Genomic DNA, 18,711 nt, shown 5'->3' with positions numbered 1-18,711 from the left:
CAAATCATCCTGTAAAATTTTGATATCATGTGCACTCACAATTGCTCTACCCAACTTTGCATCATCAGCAAACAAGTGAACACTTCCTCTCAGATCCTTTCCAATATCATTGATGAACAAATTGAAAAGCAGTGGTCCAAGAACAGAGCCCTGTGGCACTCCACTAGTCACAAGACGTCTTTTAGACTCCACTCCTGAATAAACCACTCTTTGATATCTCTCCTTCAACCACCCTCTTATCCATCTCACCAACCCTATATCTATACCCATCTGCTCCAGTTTACTGATTAGGGTTCCATGTGGTATCCTATCAAAGGCCTTGGCAAGGTCCAGTAGTATCACTGTAAACCCATTACCCCTATCCAGTTCAGCCGTCACTGTGTTATAAAACGTGAGCAAGTTACTGAGGCATGATCTACCTTTCACAAAACCATGTTGTCCTCCATACAATATCCCATTTTCATCTATCCAATCCTGTATTCTTTTCTTGACTAATTTCTCTAAGACCTTGACAATGATTCCTGATATGCTAATCGGTCGGTAATTTACAACAGCAGTCTTGGAACCACCTTTATGCAGTGGAACTATTTTCCCCTCTTTCCACCCGCTCGGGACTAACCCAGACCCGAGACTCAAATTAAACAATATGGTCAAGGGTACTGACAATTCTTTAGCTGCTTCTCATACAACACGAGCTGGTATACCATCCAATCCCACAGATGTATTGACATTGAGGTTATGCAATAGACTACTCACCTCCACTTCATTAACCACAATTCCCGTATAATCTACTGGTTTATTCGTTTCTGCAATGTCACCACCTGGATGATATACTTTTGCAAAGTGCTCACTCAGTAACTCAACTATCTCAACTGATTCAGTTACCTCCCTACCATCGGCATTCTTTAAAATCAATCTGCCATGTACATTTTTCCTTTTACTTGCTAGATATCTAAAAAACTGTTTAGGATTCTCTTTAGCCTGCATGGCCAATGTTCTTTCGTAATCCTTTTTTGCTTTTCTTACCACACTCGTCACCCTTCTGGCCTGCGCTTTATACCGTTCATGTGCCTGCCAGTCACCCTTCTCCTTAAATTCCCTCCATAGTTGTTTCTTTTTTTGCAACTCAAGCTTAATGGTGTTATTCATCCATTTAACCCCTACTTGATTTATTATTCAGACTCTAGGTATACAGTCAGCCATTGCTTCATACAAGCACTTCTTAACTACCTCCCATGCACTATCAACTTCTAGTCCTTGCAGTTGTACATGCCATGGCACTGAACCAATCAAACTCCTAAGCTTGTCATACTTTCCAGCCCGATAATTCCACATGTACCCTGTCTTAATTGAAAATTCTACACCTTTAGCCACCTCCCAAGTTAAGACCCTATGATCACTCTCACCGATTGGTGGCAATGTGGTCATATTTGTTACAGCCAAATCCTCAGATGTAATTACTAGGTCAAGCACTCTCTGACCCCTAGTATTTTCCATTACATGCTGTCGCAGATAGTTATCCCCTAATAATCGCATAAAATCCAGTTCCTTCCTCCCGTGTGTCCTCTCCTCACTCCAATCAATGCGACCATAGTTGAAATCTCCCATAATAATCACCCTCCTTCCACCCATTTCTTCTATTTGCTTGTGCATACTGTCACCACCATCTTTTCCATCACCTGGTCTATAGCAGCACCCAATTGTATATTTAGTTCTGCTAGCCACAATATTTAGTTCTGCTAACACACCTTGTCAAATGTGCTCTTTTCTCTATCCTGCAATTCAACTTCTATTCTCCTTGGCTGGAGCTCATCAACTATCATCAACAATACTCCTCCCCCCCATTTTATTCTCTCTGTCATTCCTGAACACACTATACCCATCACATTCAATCCCACTAGTTATATCATCTACAGTCAGCCATGTTTCACTAATACCTATAACCTGTGGTCTGGAAGTGCCAACCATGGCCAAAAACTCTTCCTTCTTGTTCCTAATACTCCTAGTATTAGTGTACATGAATTTTAGACCCCCATTAGCCCCAACCCTACCTTGATGCCTTATATTAACTATCCCACTCAGATTTGTTGTCCTTATTTGCTCTGGCATATTATATTCGTTCTTACATTCAACTGCCTCCATAAGGCCTGTATCTCTACTCCCCCCCCCCTAACAAATCTAGTTTCCCTGAATTTGCACATCCACTACATTCAGCAACACTTTCTCAAGTCTTCTTACACCGTAACCATTCAAATGCAAGCCATCCATCTTATATAGATCCTTTCGCCCATCAAACTCACTCCACACATCCACACCACTCGTCATACATAACCAACGCATAAAGTCATTCACAATTATAGCCCTCCTTTTAAACATTTCACTGTCATACCGTGGCAAAAGACTAATCATTCTAACTCTCTCACTGTTTTCTTTTGCTACCTCAAAAAATTCATTCAGGTCTTCTATCATTTCCATTTTATCTCCTTTCAAATCATTCGTACCTGCCACAACAATCATTTCTTTCACCGTTTCCTTTTGCTCTCTAATAGACGCAGTTACGTCCTTTATGGTCGCACCAGGTTGGTACGATTTTGTCAAATCCTCTACTAACACACCTCGTACTAACGAGTCTCCATACAGCACTCTATCCTTCATTTTGTTCATGTTCACATTCATACGTCTATTTTTCCTGTCATACCTTTTATTATTGGTTGGTTCATTCAGTCTACTTTTGTTCATGCACTCTAGCTGCTGTTTTGCTCTTTATATCGCACTATTCAACAACGCGATCTCACTCAATGCATCTATCTCATCTTTTTTGTTCTCTGAGAAACCATTTATACTATCATTCACACTTTCTACATTCACACTCTCACAATTTTCATGTACAACCTTGCCGTTTCTTGTCATATCCCTATTTCCTTCATTCTGAAGGTTGACAAATATCACACTCACGATCTGAAATACACTTCAATTCCTCATTCTCCCTACATTTTCTACACACATTCAATCCTTTATTATCATCTAACCACACTCCGACCGCACTCCGCAAAGCGTACATTTCACAGCTAGTACACTGACTCATTTCTTTTATGCTACCGTTCTTTGATATAGTTCGCCCACCGTTTCCAGGTCCCTGCTTCGCGTCTTTCCAAGAATAGTCGATTCATGCTGAAGGGAAGAAAAAAATGAAGGACGTCCGAATTGGTCGCCAACACGCGAAATCACGTGCTTTATAGGTAAAATTTTCCAACTGTTATACAAGCAACATAGTTAACTACAATAATCATAAAAGAGAAGTTAATTTTCCGACCGGTAATAATAAACAACTCATCCCACTATACGGACTGATTACCCTATTATCGGAATGGATTCTTCTTTTTCTGAGATGCGCAGAAGTGTCGAGGGACCTCAAATCGGTGGGCGAACTATAACGATGGCGAACCTTCATTACTGGCCGCCATTTTCCTTCGCACAGGTGCCATAATTATTTGCAACGTGTTTTGTCAAATTATACGTTATAACACACCAAAATACGCAAGGCAAACAAAACAAAACTACACAATGTTAAGTAATTTGTATCGATAACTGAAAATGATACTTATCTTATCTGGAGCTTGCACGAACACTACACATTACGAATTCATCTAGCGGCGACTTCCCGACATAGATTATGTTATAAAACACTTTAGTACACTAACCACGCTAATAAAGCTCCAATAATATACCAAAATTACACACTTAAGTCCATTAAATTGAATCCAAAACACCAATAAATCAACAAAAAACACAAATCTCTCAGGAGCTCTCCAATAGCACGTCCGTTCACCAGCTAGCCTCGACACCAGCCTTATTACAAAAAGCTTTGGCATGTCCATGCAGTTCATGAACCAATTGTCCTTGTTTTTGCAATTTAAGATTCAGTTCGTTTAGGTATCTAGTGACATCTACAAGGAATGCTAAATCACACACCCACTCATCTTTTACTTCGTTAATTGTGTTTCCTTTTATGTTCATAAAATCTGCAATGTCTTGTCTCAGATCATAAAATCGTTTCAACATTTTACCTTTACTCAACCACCTCACTTCACAATAATAAGACACACCTTCATAATCCGAAAATAGGTCTGCCAAATACTCCTTAAATTGGTCACTATCTGGCATATGCTCCATCAGAGCATATGCCAGATAGTGAACTCCATTTAAGCCCAAATCTCTCAAAGACTGTTGACTGTTTCAAATATATCTTCACCGGTAGTTGTTCCTTTTTGACGGCCGAAGCGCCAATAATTCTTCTGTGATGTTGAAATCCGCATCAACTCCTCAAATAAATATTGCTAGTTGTGATGTATCGGAGGCATCAGTGCTGTCATCCAATTGAAAAGCAATTGAAAATGCTTCCAATCTAGCAATCTTCTCTTTTAAACTTTTTTTGATATCATCAGCCATAATTTCTATCTGTCAGACAACAGTACGTCTCGACAAATGAATATTCTCAAAGTATTTTTTCTTTTCAGGACATATTATACTTGCAACATCCAGCAGACATTCTTTGATAAATTCTCCTTCACCAAATGACTTAGAATGCTTAGCGATTTTTTCACTTACCACAAAGCTGGCTTTGACAATGCTGTGGTGCTGCGTTCTTTGCTTATTGAACATTTGCTGCTGGGTATCCAAGTTCTTCTTCAAATTCTGTATTTCATCTTTTCGTAGTTGTCCATCAATTTTTGGGTGATCCTCATGTCTCAAAGTAGTGTCTCTTCAAGTTGTATTCTTTGTTGATGGATACGGATATCATTGCACAGCAAACATACAGGCAAACCTTTATTCAGAATAAAATAATAATCCTCTGTCCAGTTGTCTTGAAATTGACGATTCGCTGCATCTACTTTTCTTTTTTTTGCAATAACCCCTGACATTGTCCCAAATTTATAAGCGATATTCAGAACTGTCAAACAAAACTGTCTTCTACACCGCAGGCACTGAACAGAACACAACATCAACGCTGGCACTGAACAGAACATAACATCAATGCAGGCACTGAACAAAGCAAAACACCAACGCAAGTACCGAACTGACACGTTATAACACGTTCGCACATGCCGCTAGTCAAAGTGAGAAAGAGACCTTGGTTGGAGAAAACAGTTTGTTTTGTGTGTTTTGCGCAGGTCATATGACGTCAGCTTAATGTGAGTTAGTAGAACACACCTTGTTTTCTTCCACCATGAATCAGACAAACTTCGCTGAAATAGATTAGGGCTGGATCAAAAGAAGTAGAGGGCTGGATCCGGCCCATGGGTTGCCCATATGTGATATAGCCCATAAATCTATAAAGGAAATTAATAAAAGTGTGTTGTTTTTGCTTGTGTTGCACTACGACTACTTCTTTTTTTTTTTTTTCCTCAGCTATCACTTCTGCATGATGCATAATGTATTCTTGTAAAGTTTTACAGTAGGTGGATCACTGGGTGGCACTCCATAAAGCTTTAAACAGGGATACTTTAATTTTGATCACCCTGTATTCTGGAGTCTTGAGATAACAGATTAATTTGGAAGAAAATTGTTGAGTGGAAGTTAGTAATGGTGTAACTTTTTCATGTAGTACTATCATAATATCCTGTACATTTCCTGAGGGTACATATTAGGAATTTGATGATGATGATGCCGAAGAAGTTAGGGATTGTTGCAGATTAATGTAAAAAAATATGTTTCAATGAATTGATGCAGACAGGAGTAGAACAAGAGTCTATCTCTGGAATCTCTATAGGCAGGGCATGAGCAAGGGGATAATGCACAGGTTCTTCATATAGAGAGTAGTTGGTGAGTGTAGAAATGGTGAACAAGTTTAAGGCATGGTTCAATGATCCCTTTGTGTGACAGTGGGGAATCCCTACATTTAGTCTTTTGACTTCATGAAAGTCTAATGTTAATAATAATAATTAACTTATACAATTAATCACTGCTTGTTAGCATTTCATCATAACAATTTGCAAAGAACTATTGTATAAGAGAGAGAGGACGAGAATGAGGTGGGTAACTTAAAGGTCTATTTTCACAAAATGCAAAACAAATTTTTTTTCTAGATTATACATAAAAAATTAAATGACAAAAAAATGCAATCATGTAATAAAATAGTACACAAAAGTAAGTTAACTATTTGCACCCATACTGTAATTGCATCTTTATGTGAATTATTATGTTAATTAATAAGAAGTGTTTACTTCCTTTCAAACAGATTTGAACTGAAATATCACAGAATACACATTATTTCTAAAGATAATCTTATGAGTTAAGAAAACAAAGTGAGTTGCAGTATTTTTACATGATGACACTTGAATGATCTCATAATTACAAAATTTTTTATTTATATGCATATCTTCTTCTTCTTTGAGTGCCATCTCCTATCAAAGATTGACAACCACCTTGGCAAATTTTGAGTGATCTTCAGCCACTCTGAACAGTCCCCTCAGAGCTCATGCCAGTCCACTGTCTAATGTCTGCCAGCCAAGATTTTCTTTGTCTTCCTTGTCCTTTTCTTCTATTTATCTTCCCTTTTATAATCAGTTAAAGTAGCGCAATTGGAAGAACGATGGTACATTGCACCCTTCGATTGGAAAAGGCCTAAGTTCAATTCTCGTCGGAATGAGAGGAATCTTTATCTGGGAATTTTTGCAATTGAAGATGAGTTAGTCGATCTCATATGGAGGTAGCAGGGTTTTTTCTCCTGGAAACTCGGTTTTTTAATCACAAATACAGACAAATCAGGCCTTCAGAACACATGCAATTTACAGACAAAAAATACTAGTGGTGGTGGTGGTGGGCAGTAGATGGCATTGGTGAAGCGATGATGGTAGCAGCCATTTGGTGTAGTTGGTTAATTAAGGTGGAGATAGAGAGTTGTTGAGTAGGTATCCTCCCTCGATGAGTCTTTGGACTCCCTGGAGGTGTCACGAAATAAAAAAATTTTTATTTCGTGATATTTATTTCATGATTTTTATTTCGTGAATAAATTAGTAAAAACGAAATTTTTATATGATCTGTGTTGATCCACGAGAGAAAGAATTTTGTCAGTTATCCAATCTTTCTTTTTTACTGCTCTATTAGGACACAAAGTATTAGTACATTTCTCTATGAAGACAGATTTTAATTTGTCCCATGATTCATCACCCCCTCATGAAGTCATCATTCTTGACAAATGTCTCTTGATTCATATCTTGACTCAGTTGTTTTCTTATCTCTGTTTTTTTTTAACTTTCCTAGATTAAACCTTTTTTGTTGATGTTTCTTAAGTATAGCTTTTAGTCTAAGTTTTAGCTCTGTCACCAGTAGATTATGATTAGAAGTAATATTCGTGCTAGAATAGGTTTTTGTACTCTTTATGGAACTTTGAAATCATTGATTAGTTAGCAAGTGATTAATTTGATTTCTGACTATATTTGTATTATTATCCTGTGGTGATTGTCAAGTATATAGCCTTCGGGCTATAACTTAAACCATGAGTTTGTGATTATTAGTTATTCTTCTTGGCAGAATTGAATAAGACAGTCTCCTCTCTCATTTCTTGTTCCCAGTCCATGTTCGCCAACTATATTTTCACTTCTGTTCTTTTAATTGATCATAAAATTCTTCGATCTTAGTATCATCCTTGTCAGTAGTAGAGACATAGACCTGTACATTATTGATATCTAGTAGTTGACTTTTCAGTTTTAATAACATCATCCTATCTGAGTAGGGGATGAAAGTCAACAGTGACTTATTGGCATCTTTGTTTAATATTATTCCAATTCTGTTTTGATGATTGTTTTCACTTCTTCACTTTCCTTGATGACAATATTTTCACTACATTGCCATCGACTTGAGTTTTGCCCAATTCTGGGCACCCAACTTCACTCATTTCTAAAATCCCAATTCCAAGTCTTTTTATTTCCTGGATAGCATTTCTTAACTTACCTGCTTCATACAGGGTTATTATTATTATTATTATTCAGGCTTCCATGGAGTCAAAAGACTCATCGTGGGAGGTCCTTTCTAAGAAACACAAGGCTATCAAGACTCATCGAGTGAGGTCCCTCCTAGGAAACACAAAATCTATCATACCACCCCTTAAAAGCATTGACCGTTCTCGCTCTCACCACTCTATCAGGCAATGCATTCCATGGTTCAACCACCCTCCGTGCAAAGAAACCACTCCTCACCTTCTTTCTCACAGTTTCCTTTCATAACTTCCAGGGATGGCCCCTTGTCATGACTCCTTCCTGCTGTTCAACCAAGTGAAAGAACTCCTCAGTGTCAACCCTGTAACCTCCTCTCAACAGTTTAAAAGTCTCAATCATATCACCTCTCCTTCTTCTATCCACCAAGCTCTGCAGTCCACACTCCTTTAGCCAATCCTCATAACTAACATTGTACAGCCCTGACACCATCTTTGTTATCTGCCTTTGTATCCTTTCCACAGTTAATTTATCCCCTTTAAATCCTGGGGACCAGATCTGAGAACAATAGTTTAAGCGTGGTCTGATCAGAGTCTTATACAATGGAATGATAACCATTTTATCTCTGCAGGTCAGTGTCCTTCTCATTATTGCAGCAATCCTGTGTGTTACCTTCACTACCTTTGCAATATGTCCCCTAAATTTCAGGTTTCTATCAATCATCAATCCCAGATCTCTTGTCTCCTCTACTTCCTCCAGTTTAACTCCTCCCATAGAGTATGCAGCAGCCCATTGATGTTTCCCAAACCTCAAGACCTTACATTTTGCCGCATTAAACTGACACCCCCATTCATTTGCCCATCTATCTAGCTTATTCAAATCCTCTTGCAGGGCTACCACATCTGCACTATTACTAATAACCCTTCCCAGCTTCGCATCATCTGCAAACAACTGAATATCCCCTTGCAATCCACAGACAATGTCACTGATATAAAGGTTAAACAATATAGGTTCCAGCACTGAGCCCCGTGGAACCCCCACTTGTAACCTTCTGCCTCTTTGATATTGCTCCACCATACACAACACTCTGATACCTATCGGACAGCCAATCCTGAATCCAGTTGACCAATCTGACATCCAGACCCATGTGCTGCAACTTGAATATCATATTATCATGTGGCATCCTGTCAAATGCCTTTGCTAAGTCTAGGAAAATTGCAATATATGCCTTTCCCTCATCTAATACTCTTGTAACTTTATCATAAAAGGCTAGTATATTGCTAAAACAAGAGCGCCCCTTCACAAATCCATGTTGACTCTCACAGATAACATTACCCTCATCTGCCCAATGCTGTATATGGTCCCTCACTACTTTCTCCAAGATCTTACTAACTACTGATGACACACAAACTGGCCTATAATTAGGCACTTCCAGTCTGCTACTGCCCTTATGCAATCTTACCTTCTTTCCATTCCATGGGCACCTTTCCCACAGCCAGAATTTCATTGAAAAGCCAGGTGAAAGGCACTGCCAGTTCCTTGGTACATTCTCTCAAAACTCGTGGTGAAATACTATCCAGTCCCACAGCTTTACCTCTTGCACCTCTAAACCTCGAACCTGCCCTGTCCCCAGTGTTCAAATTGACTCCTCTAGGATGAAATACTCCAATAAAATGTTCACTGAACAATTCCCCACTATGTCCTCTGCATCTTTCACTCTATTCCCATTTTTATCCCACAACGTCATTCTTCCGCAGTCATTTCTCCTCCTAATGGCCACATAGCTAAAATATTCCCTAGGATTTTCCTTGGATCTAAGGGCCAATCTTTTCTCATATTCTGGTTTCACCTTCCTTACCATACTTGTCACTCTCCTGGACTGTGTCTTATACTGGGTTCTGACATTTCAAGTTCCTAGTTTTAGTGGACTTTGAGCCTGGGTATTCTTCGCACCCCTATCCCATTTAAGGGACGGCAGAAACTTGGGGACATTTGTAAAGATTTGCTCACCATGGTGGTTAGTCTGGAGAGAATAGAGTAGTTTCTCCATTTGCTTTCTACTCTGTACTATTACAGACATACACACAATAAACTGTATTGCCATCTGCAATTTTCTAATCACAAGCTTTACCGTCATCATGAGACTTCAACCTTGTGTCAGTACTGAAAAAGCTGCTTCCCTTTGTCAGAGAATTGAATCCTTTAATTTTCCTTGTCCTAGACAGGGACCCTAACCAGGTACTGACAGCCAGAGTCAGCTGAGCTCAGGATGTTTATAGAGGTCTACTCCTCTAAAGATTCTTCCACACATTTCACCATTGGGATATGAATCCTCTTCTACTGATTTGTCTGTGGTTCACAGAGGTCTGTTAGCATCCTTGTTGAGAATGTACCCTACAGAAGGTTCCAGAGAGCACAACAGGGATATGGACTTTCCTCACTCCCCTATATGCCATATCTTCTTCTTCTTGAGTATTCTGCAATTGAGCAGGTTCTTTTTTTAGGAGCAGAAACTTTCCTTCCACTCTCTTCTGTTCTGAGCCTTCTCTTTCAAGGTTGTGTACCTGTCTCCATTCAGCATGACATCTAACATTGTTTTCCTTACTCTTCCTTCCTCTGGGTCTTTTTCCATTTATTTTTCCTTCATTGGCATCTCTGATGATTCCATCCCTCTCAGAATATGTCCGATCCAGTTTCCCTTGCTTCTTTTTATCCTCCTTAACAGACTTCTTTCTTCTTCTACTATTTTTAAGACCTCTTCATTAGTTATTTTATTTGTCCATTTGATTTTTTCCTTCCTTCTTCAAATCCACATCCCAAAGCTTTCCAAAATCTTAATTTCTTCTTTCTTCAATATCCAAGTTTTAGCTGCATAGAGGGCAACACTCCACACATAACATTTTATTAGTCTTTTCTTTAGGTTTCTATCCATTTTACTTCTGAATAAATTCCATTTTCTATTAAAGGCATCTCTTTCCATCGCTATTCTTGCTCTTATGTCACTTTTACATCTTCCATCACTGCTAATAACACTTCCTAGATATTTAAATGTCTTTACTTGATTCAATTTTTCCCCATTTATTCTGATATCCATATTTGCCTCTTTCCTTGTTATTTTCATTACCTTTGTTTTTCTGCTGTTAATTTTCATTCCATAATTAATACAGGATTCCAGTAATCTGTTCAACAGATGTTGTAGTTCTGTTTCAGTATTTGATAATAATGTCTTCATCTGCGTATCTTATTGCAAATATCTGTCTACCCCCAATCTTTATTCCTTCTTCAGAATTCTCTAGTGCTTTTTTAAACATTGCTTCAGAATACACGTTAAACAAAATTGGTGACAGAGAACAGCCTCGTCTTACTCCTCATCCAATGATACCTGGTTCTGTTGTACCATATATGTCTCTCACCATGGCAGTTTGTCCCATTGTTGGATCGTCCTTCTTCCTTGTATTCAATCCTCCATCTTGTTTTAACTTAGTTTTTAAACAAGTAATTAGTTGCTGGTTGATTACTAATTTTAATATAGAGAAATTTATAGTTTTAGACTGCGCCACTCTATATCTAGATTAGTCTATTGGAATATAGTGGAACCAACCAATAACTAATTTTTTTATAGTAACTTTATTTCTTATACAGGCCGAGTTTATCTCTTAATTTTAAGGCTCCCGCTAGGTCCGATAATTTTATGAACGGTACAATAAACAAGTCAGGCAAACACAAATTTAAAATCAATAAAACAAAACATTTAATTCAGGGTCATATAATATACACTTAAGCTCAACTCTGACAAGAAAATAATATAAATATCTTAGCATATAGGTCACAACATCTTATAGATTCAATCTATGATCACTCTGCTGTCAAACTTACAGCTTTCACAACATTGAATTAACTTCTAATAGAGTTCAATATCACAAAATCTCTTAATAACAATTTTTACTATTATCACAATAGTCAGCAAAGTCTCAATACATTAATAGTGGAAACAACTGCTTCACAAGTATTCACTTTCATACTTCTTACTCTGGCTGATTTCAGCAAAAAATGTTATAGTTAATGTGGGGAATAACAGGAGGAATCACACATATATTTCTGCACTGAAGTAACACATAAATGGACAGTTCTTACTGGGTAAATCCATTGCTCATCAACTTCACTATGGGCCCACTTAATAGCTGTATTTATTTAGCACACTATGGCAGCACTAATTAGAATAAATCTTCTCAATGATAACTGAACTTTTAACGGTCACACTTTACATGTATGGACGTATTTGGATAAAGGAAAATGCTCATTCCTTCCTTAACACTATTTGATTAATTTAGCACTCTGTTAAAGTTCCATGAAACTAAAGGAACACGCAGTAATTCTTTAACTTCTAGAATTATTCTCAGTTGCCTAATACTTTCCCGGTAATTTAATAGCGTAATTACAGCACTAAGGCTCTAGTTACAGCAATCCTTTGCATTCCTTTTCTGCTACTCCGTATTTTCCTCGTCTGCCTATGCTATACTAAAATGCTCTCCTATCTCTGAGTGGTCCATCCTGATAAAGAAAAGAGCCCCGGTTTTCTCCACTCTTAGCTTATATACCTCCCTTCTATTTTCCTGCCAAAATGTTTCTCGTGCTCTTGTTTATGTCAAATTCCTTCTCTCAGTTCAATAAATATCTTGCCATTCACGCATGCGCCAGCTATTTCTCGCCTGTCTCCATAGTAACAAACAAAATAAAATAAAAACAGAAGTATTGCATAACATTATACCTTTACACACTGGTAATAATAAATAAAAACTAAAATATTATATTTCATATAAGGCATATTAAATTTATATATACAGTTTCTCATAATATTAAATCAGAAATAAACAAAATAAACAGAGTGATATTTCAATACAGAGTTCTATTATTGCTAACACATATTTTAGATTAATTAATAAAACTTAATAAATAAACTCAAGGCAATTACATGAATAATAATTTATAACAAGAGATTTACATAAAATAATATTTACAAATGTAGCCTTTGCCATGGTGGATTATGTTGGATTCTGAAAGGAATATTAATAATTTAAATTTCTCTTCATTCAGAATCCAACACCATATATAGTGAAATAATTAGCCTTCTGTCTTTCCAATCTATACCAATCTTTTCCATTAGTTCCACCATCTTATCCAATTTTGCAAAGTCAAAAGCTTTTTCAAAATCTATATAACAGATATTAACTTCTTTATTCACTTCCAGACTTCTTTCATTTACTATTCTTAAGTCCAATCACATCTCTTGTTCTCCTACCCTTCCTGAAACCAAACTGATCTTCTCCAAGAAATTCTTGCACTTTAGGAGCAATTCTTCACCATTTCTTATATTCCATATAAGAAATGAAAAACAGAAGGAGAGGCTCAACAAATATGTTTACTCTGTGGCTTCAAACTTGAATTATACTACTGGTTCTCACACTAGTGTTTTAATATTTGTTTGATCCGTTTTGCTAAAAATGTGATTAAAACTTTACTTATGAGATATTTACTTTTGCAAAAATTGAAATGTTTATTAAAAAATTATTAAAAGATAACTCACATATGCTGTGATCTTCAGGACTATAGAAGTAGGCTGGATTTCTTTAGTGTCAGGATTTCTTTGGACACTGAAAAATAATATGTCATGGCATTAATATTTTAAATGCTCATCTTATTATAACCTTTATATAAATGCAGATTTAGAAAATAAAGATTGATTTTCTATATACCTAAATCCAAAATAAAAATCCTATTATTTGGACTGGATTAGAGATTGAGGAGTGTTGTTGATGGTAGCAGAGAAGTTATGCCTATCCGTGGTGGAGATGGAAGGGGCAAACAGTGGTAGTGGTTTTGAAGTTGCATGGTGTAAGTGGGGATAGACAGGATGAAATATTTAGTTGGGTGTTACTATCAGCTATCTAACTTTTGGAGACTGAGTGGGCAGTTCAATCTCCACTGGTACCAATCAGAGATAGATGGCCCAAGGCTATCATTAATTAAGCGGTACTCAGTGAAGAGAGATGGCTCAAATGTGCCGCCATCTCGTGGTCCCTAACACAATATATTTAATGTCTGAAATAATGTGGGTTCTATGGTCGATTTTCTTGAGTTTACAGGACGAAAAACCTGAGTTTCCGGGAGGAAAAACCTGCTTGCCCATGCCAGAGATCGACTAACTCGGGAACCGGTCGAAAAAAGGTTTAGAAAAATTTCCTCTAGTCGCCGACTAGACTCGAAACCAAGTCTTCCTTCGTGCGGCCAAGCGCCGTGGTTGGCAAACGCCACATCCACTGAGCTACACAGGCTCTGGGTGTTACTATAGACCTGGTAATTGGAGAAGGAAATGTATAGGAAAATTGACCTGGCTAACAAGAAAAGGGAAATTATTATGAATGATTTAATTATGGTAATATAGATTGGAATGAAGAGGCAAAATCTGGGGACAAAGAGAATGACTTTCTGGAATTTTTATGTACCAGAGGGTACACAAGGATCAAGGATTTGGAATTTGATTATTTCATCAGAGGATGTTATTATTATCCATAAGGTATCAAATCCTCCTTCAGTTGGTGAAAGTGAAATGATTACTTGGGTGGTGACCAGCCATATGAGGGGCTTCTGTGAGAAGAGGATATATGTATGGAACTATAAAGCTGGTGATTATATCAAACTCAGGAGACAAAGTGCAGCTATATCATGGAATGAGGAATTGGATAGAAAGAAGATCAATGCTGCTTGGGACTTGTTCAGGAACTGTTTGGTAGAGGTAATATCTGAATGCATTCCCAAGGTCAGGAGGTCAAATAAGATAGGTGTGAAGTGGATGAATGAAGAGGTGAGGAATGCAATTTGGAAGCAGGCATTATGGAGGCAGAACAATCTTATTACTATTAACATCTGATTTCCATGGAGTCAGAGACTCATTGTAAGAGGTAAACACTATCACAGACAAAGCTCATCCAACTGTGCCTTAAACTGATTCAACGTGTCTACAATTATAACACACTAGGGCAATGCATTCAACTCACCGACCACTCTCCACGTAAAGAACCTGCTCCTCACTCCCCTGCTCACACCCTCCTTATACAGTTTCCATTGGCCTCTTGTTCTATCCACCTCTCCCATTCTATGAAAAATCTCTTCCATGTCAACCTGATAACAATCCCTGACTAACTTATATGTCTTAATCATATCCCCCCCCTCCTCCTTCTTCTATTCATAAGGCTTTGCAATTTACATTCTCTCAATCTGTTCTCATACTCTACATTCCAAAGACCACTGACCATCTTTGTGAATCTTCTATACCCTTTCTAAGATATCCTCGTCACCATGAAAACCCGATGACCAAATCTATGTATAATAATCCATAAGAGGCCTTATATAACCGTATCATAATCTCTTTATTTCTGCACATCAGGGACCTCTGCATCATTGCCATTATCAAATGTGATGTCTGCACAACTTGTGCAATATGGCCCTGAATTTCAGGTCCTTGTCCACCACCACCACTCTCATATCTCTCATCTTCTTTAAAGTTTCCCCACCAAGTGTATGCTTTGCATCCCATTGTTGCTTACTAAATATCAAACCTTACACTTTGCAACACTGAACTGACAGTTCCACTTACTTGCCTATTCATACAATCTATTCAAGTCCTCCTGAAAGGCCATAACATGTCCTTGTCTCTGCATTCATCTCCCCAATTCTGCATAATTTGCAAACAGCTGCATATTACCAGTTAAGTGAACAACAATAGTCATAAAACTGACCCCCTGCAGAATATCACTAGTGACCTTCCTCTTTCAGGAAGGTCACTAGTAATATGCTACTTTCTCAGAAGTCTGTTATCCAATCCCATCCATTTCAATTTATTTAACAGCTTGTCATGTGGCAGTCTATCAAAAGTTTTTACAAAATCTAAGTATACCACTGTATATGCATTTGCCATGCCCAAGACATTTGTCACCTTGTTATAATATATAAGTAAGGTTGGTCGATTGGTAGAGCTTCTGCTACTAATGGCTCAGTTAAGTAGGTTTGAGCGCGGTTAGTAGTTGGAAGGAGACCAATCGTTCGATGCTGTTGGCACACCCTTCCTCGATGAGTCTTTGGACTCCCTGGAGGTGTCAAATCATCATCATCATCATCATCATAATAAGTAAGTTAGTAAAACATGATCACCCTTTAACAAACCCATGCTGACAACCACAGAGAAAACTACTACTGTTATCAACCCATTTCAGTATCCTAGGTCTCACAATCTTTCTAATACCTTCACTATGGCTCCAGATATACAGATTGGCATATAATTTGTAGCCACAGCCTTATCACCATCTTTGTGCAGTGGAACAATTTTTACCTTCTTTCCACTCTCTTGGAACTTGTGCTGTTGTAATTATCTTGTTAAACAGGCATGCCAATGCTACTGTCAAATTAATGGTCACTTGCATGAGAAGTATGAAGAGCAAGCACGAAAGATGACTCTTTTGGTATGGGTAACAAAAGTACAGTATGAGCAGTATTATCTAATGAGGCCAAAAGAAATCCTAAGGATTTTTTTTTTTTTTTGATACATGGCCAGTAGAAGGAATGATTATGGAAAATGATACGGTTAGTGAAAATGAGAGTAGTGGAAAGGGAGAAGGAGGCATTGATGGTGAGTGCATAGGAGTTTTATGAGGAAATGAGTAAACTTGATGTCAATAAGGCTGTAGGACTTCATGGTATATGTGTCTTGAAGGAATGTTCCATGGGGTTAACAAGAGCATTAATGTACTTCTTTAACATGCCTAAGATTGGCACAAATTTCAAAGGAGTGGAAAGAGGGAAAAATCGTTCCACTTCATAACAGGGGATGATAAGACTAAGCCTTCAAATTATAGGCTAATCTGTTTGTCTGGAGTTGTGGTAAATGTTTTAGAGTGGCTAGTGATGACCAGAATTTAGAACTGGGTTGACAGCATCAGTAGCTTTCTCTTTAATGATCAGCATGTGTTTGCTAAAGGAAGATCATGTTTCATTGATCTGATTGCTTATTATAGCAAAGTGACAAATGCATTGGACAAGATGGGGGGATGGGAATGTATACACAGTATTATATTTAGATTTTGCAAAAGCCTTTGATGTACTGCCACATGACAAGCTAATAATTAAATTGTAACAGATAGAGTCAGAGAGTAGATCAGTGCTGGATTAGACACTGGCTATCTGATAGGTATCAGAAAGTTATGTACGGAAGAGCAATATTCCAGAAGAGGAAAGTCACTAGTGGTTGCCATACCCAGTGCATAACTAGGCAGGTGCAATGGGTATACAGGCACAGGGTCCATGACAAAGTGGGCCTGAAATGGAGTATCAAAAAAAAGAATCAGTATTATATTTTCATTTTCAAATTTTAAATTTTGCTGCTGTGGGGACTGATTCCATTTTGTTTTTGGTTAAAGTTAAAAATTAACTGATCTATTTCTATCATATTTGGGTTTTTTTATTTATTTTTTTCAAAAAAGACGGAGGTCAAAAATAAAATCTTGCACAGGACCCTTGAAAAACTAGTGATGGCACTGGCCATACATACAAACTAAATAGTAATGGCTCCAAAACGGAGCTTGAAGGATGCTTTGGCACCATTGCTGTTTAATTTGCATGTAAATGTGATTGGGAAGGTTTTGAAATGGTGATATTTGTTTGCAGATGATGATGATGATGTAAAGGTTGGGAAGAGGTATGAATATACATGAATAAATGTTGTGGCCTTGCAAGAGAACTTAGACTGGGTGAGTGGGCAAATATGGCGAGGTGTAAAGTTTTACTATTTGGGAAGCAGAGATGGGATTCAGCCTGAAGAAGTGAAGGAAATAAGGGATATAGGAATGATAATAGATAGGAACCTTTAGTTTCAGGGACAATTTGCTAAAATTGTGAGGGAGGCAGCACAGAGACTGCAGGATTGAGCAAATGCAAACTGCAGAGTCTAGTGGATAGAAGTAGGAGAGGGAATGTGATCAAGACAAAGTTGGTAAGGGGTTATTATTGATAATGTGGATGAGAATTTTCAGACCACCACCACCACTTCCACCAGAATGGGTGGAAGTGGTGGTGGTAATAGTGTGTGTGTATGGGGGGGGGGGGGGAAACAAGAGGTGATCCATGGGAACTGTATAAGGAAGGGGTGAGGAGTAGAGGTTTTTTGTGTGGAAAGTGGCAAGTGATTGAAATACATTGCCTGAAAGTGTGATGAAGGCAAAAATAATGGATGCATTGAAGTCATTGTATGCTGAGCTGTATGTGTGTTTGTGTGTGTGAGAGAGAGAAAGACCTCTCATGATATCTTTTGACTCAACCAACTCCTGATTCAGTTTGATAATAATAATAATAATAATAATAATAATAATAATAATAATAATAATTATTATTATTATTATTATTATTATTATTATCTAAACAGGAAACAATACTTGCCTTACAAGAGTTTTGTACATTTTCTTAGTTACATCTAAATAAGGTTGGATGTTATCCTCGTATTGGCAAATCTCACCACCAAGACAAATATGTTGAAACAGCTTAAAAAGAAATTCTTTCCTTTCATTAAAGCTGAATAGATCATAAAAGTATGACTCATCTGACAACAGCATCTACAAAAAATACATAAATAAAATAAATTAAAAGCAATGACTGCATGTACAGATAAAGCACTGTCTGTGATTTAAAGTGTGTTTAAAGAATCATTAGTTATCCATATGTAGAACTAGCT

At 37.6% G+C, this 18,711-nt stretch overlaps 1 protein-coding gene across 1 annotated transcript in view; it reads right to left on the bottom strand.

The window, feature by feature from the left end:
- Positions 1-18,711, bottom strand: part of LOC150094798 (cilia- and flagella-associated protein 300-like) — a 45,688-nt gene that overhangs the window by 8,459 nt on the left and 18,518 nt on the right. Inside the window, exons 4-5 of the mRNA XM_090411665.1 lie at positions 18,420-18,592; positions 13,519-13,585 (exon numbers count right to left, since the gene is read on the bottom strand). Of these exons, the coding sequence (XP_090267791.1) occupies positions 13,519-13,585; positions 18,420-18,592 (240 nt within the window). The remainder of the gene's footprint in view (positions 1-13,518; positions 13,586-18,419; positions 18,593-18,711) is intronic.

This window comes from Typopeltis vanoorti, chromosome 21 (assembly GCF_054136105.1).
Source record: "Typopeltis vanoorti isolate ZY-2024b chromosome 21, IOZ_Tvanoo_1.0, whole genome shotgun sequence".
In the NCBI taxonomy this organism is placed as follows: Eukaryota; Metazoa; Arthropoda; class Arachnida; order Uropygi; family Thelyphonidae; genus Typopeltis; species Typopeltis vanoorti.
Note: the sequence above shows the minus strand (reverse complement) of the source record. Positions and strands in the feature narration are given on the sequence as shown.